We start from the raw sequence: 2,201 nt of genomic DNA on the forward strand, positions 1-2,201 counted from the left end.
ACTTCGAGTCGAAACGAGGCTGAGCTGCCAGACAGAAGCACTCAGAAGGCATCTTCCCACCTCAGATCTACAGCAGATCAACACCAGTGTCCAGGGGGAGAGAGGGGGGGAGAGGGAGAGAGAGAGGGGGGGGGGAGAGAAAGGGAGAGAAGAGGGGAGAGAGGGGGGGAGGGAGAGGAGGGGGGGGGGAGGGAGAGAGGGGGGGGGAGGGAGGAGAGAAAGAGAGGGGGGAGAGGAGAGAAGGGGGAGGAGAGGAGAGGGAGGAGAGGGGGAGGGGGGAGAGAGGGAGAGAGAGGGGGAGGGAGAAGGGGAGAGAGAGGGGAGGGGAGACGGGGGAGAGGTGGGGGGGAGGGAGAGAAGGGGGGGGGGAGGGAGAGAGAGGGGGGGGGGGAGGGAGGAGAGAAAGAGGGGGGAGAGGAGAGAGAGGGGGGGAGAGGGGGAGAGAGAGAGAGAGAGGGGGGAGGAGAGAGAGGGGGGGGGAGGGGGAGAGAGAGGGGGTTAGATGGTGAGGGGTGGGCAGGTTAGAGAGATGGTGGGGTGGGGGGAGGTTAGAGAGATGGTGAGGGGTGGGGGAGGTTAGAGAGATGGTGAGGGGTGGGGGAGGTTAGAGAGATGGTGTGGGGGGAGGTTAGAGAGATGGTGGGGTGGGGGAGGTTAGAGAGATGGTGAGGGGGGTGGGGGGGAGTTAGAGAGATGGTGGGGAGGGGGGAGGTTAGAGAGATGGTGAGGGGGGGGGGAGGTTAAGATGGTGAGAGGGGGTGGAGGTTAGAGAGATGGTGGGGGTGGGGGAGGTTAGAGAGATGGTGGGGTGGGGGAGGTTAGAGAGATGGTGAGGGGGGGTGGGGGGGAGGTTAGAGAGATGGTGAGGGTGGGGGGCAGGTTAGAGAGATGGTGGGGGGGCGAGGTTAGAGAGATGGTGAGAGGGGTGGAGAGGTTAGAGAGATGGTGAGGGGGGTGGGGGGGTTAGAGAGATGGTGGGGAGGGGGGAGGTTAGAGAGATGGTGAGGGGTGGGGGAGGTTAGAGAGATGGTGAGGGGTGGGGGGAGGTTAGAGAGATGGTGGGGGTGGGGGAGGTTAGAGAGATGGTGAGGGGGGGGAGGTTAGAGAGATGGTGAGGGGGTGGGGGAGGTTAGAGAGATGGTGGGGTTGGGGGGTGGCCAAGGAATGAAGGGATTTGAACACTAGCGCGAGGGTGTGGAAGTGGATGCGCCGGATCCGAGACAAGAAGCCGGTGGGGTTTGGCCAGGACTGGAGCGATCGGGGTCCGGGGTTTGGTGCGGGTGGGAATGCGGGCGGCGGGGGTTTGAGTGAATGAGAGGGATGGTGCGACCGGTGGAGGAGGAGAGGCCGGCGAGGAGGGCATTAGACTCGTCCAGCCGAGAGTAGTAGTCGTTGTTATTATCTATTCATTTGAGAATTGTGGAGTCCCGCGGTGGGGTTGGCGCGCTCGGACCTGGGTTAGATTTTCCCGGGCAGGGCGAAGCCTCGGGCAAGTTTCCTTATTTCCAAACGCCTCTGTTTCCTTGTCGATTGGCGGATCTCTTTCGATGCGACGTCTCGAAGCGCTCCACAAGCTGCAAACGCTGCAAAGTGGATCGACTGTGTATTTTGTGGGCGAAACGCGTCAGTCAGGTGCGCACAGTCGTGGGTTGTATACCAAAGCCAAGTCTTATTATTATACAATTCCTCAAATCCCCCGGTTAACCTACGCAGAGAGAGAGAGTGCAAGGAGCGACGGCAGTAATGGTTCACCATCGCGGAGCTGGCACGCAGTGAGACTCGTCACTGAAGAGGATGAGAAATTCCCATGAACAGTTATGGTTTTTGGTGCTCTTTGAAAAAAGTGTGATTTTTTAAACAAAAATCAGCCCCTCTCGAGCTTGTCACCCTCGGCGCGAATGGCAAGTGCTCCGAGGCGATATTCCACATAAAGGGCGCTCTATAAAGACTTGTCACTGAAGAGAATGAAAAATTCCCATCAACAGTTATTACTTATAGTGCTCTTTTATATACGTAAAAGGTGATTTGTGTTTCTTTCAAGAAATCAGCTCTTCTCAAGATTATCAAGCTCAAGTGCTCCGAGACGATACCCTGCGTAAAGGGCGCTATATGAATACAAGTTGTTATTGTTGTTGTTCTGCGGAGGGTAATGCTGCTCGTGAAATTGGAGCAAAGGGTATGCAGTTGTCAACACAAGCTTG

General features: G+C 57.6%; 1 protein-coding gene across 6 annotated transcripts in view; it reads right to left on the minus strand.

Moving 5' to 3' along the window:
* The window catches only part of herc2 (HECT and RLD domain containing E3 ubiquitin protein ligase 2), a 133,342-nt gene extending 133,256 nt beyond the window's left edge, over positions 1-86 (minus strand). For all 6 annotated transcript variants that reach the window (XM_042334465.1, XM_042334462.1, XM_042334464.1 and 3 more), the window contains exon 1: positions 1-86. In XM_042334465.1, coding sequence (XP_042190399.1) covers positions 1-52 — 52 coding nt within the window. In that variant the 5' untranslated portion in view covers positions 53-86.
* Between the last annotated feature and the right edge of the window lie 2,115 nt (positions 87-2,201).

Source organism: Callorhinchus milii, unplaced genomic scaffold (genome assembly GCF_018977255.1).
Source record: "Callorhinchus milii isolate IMCB2004 unplaced genomic scaffold, IMCB_Cmil_1.0 Scaffold4, whole genome shotgun sequence".
NCBI classification, from domain to species: domain Eukaryota; kingdom Metazoa; phylum Chordata; class Chondrichthyes; order Chimaeriformes; family Callorhinchidae; genus Callorhinchus; species Callorhinchus milii.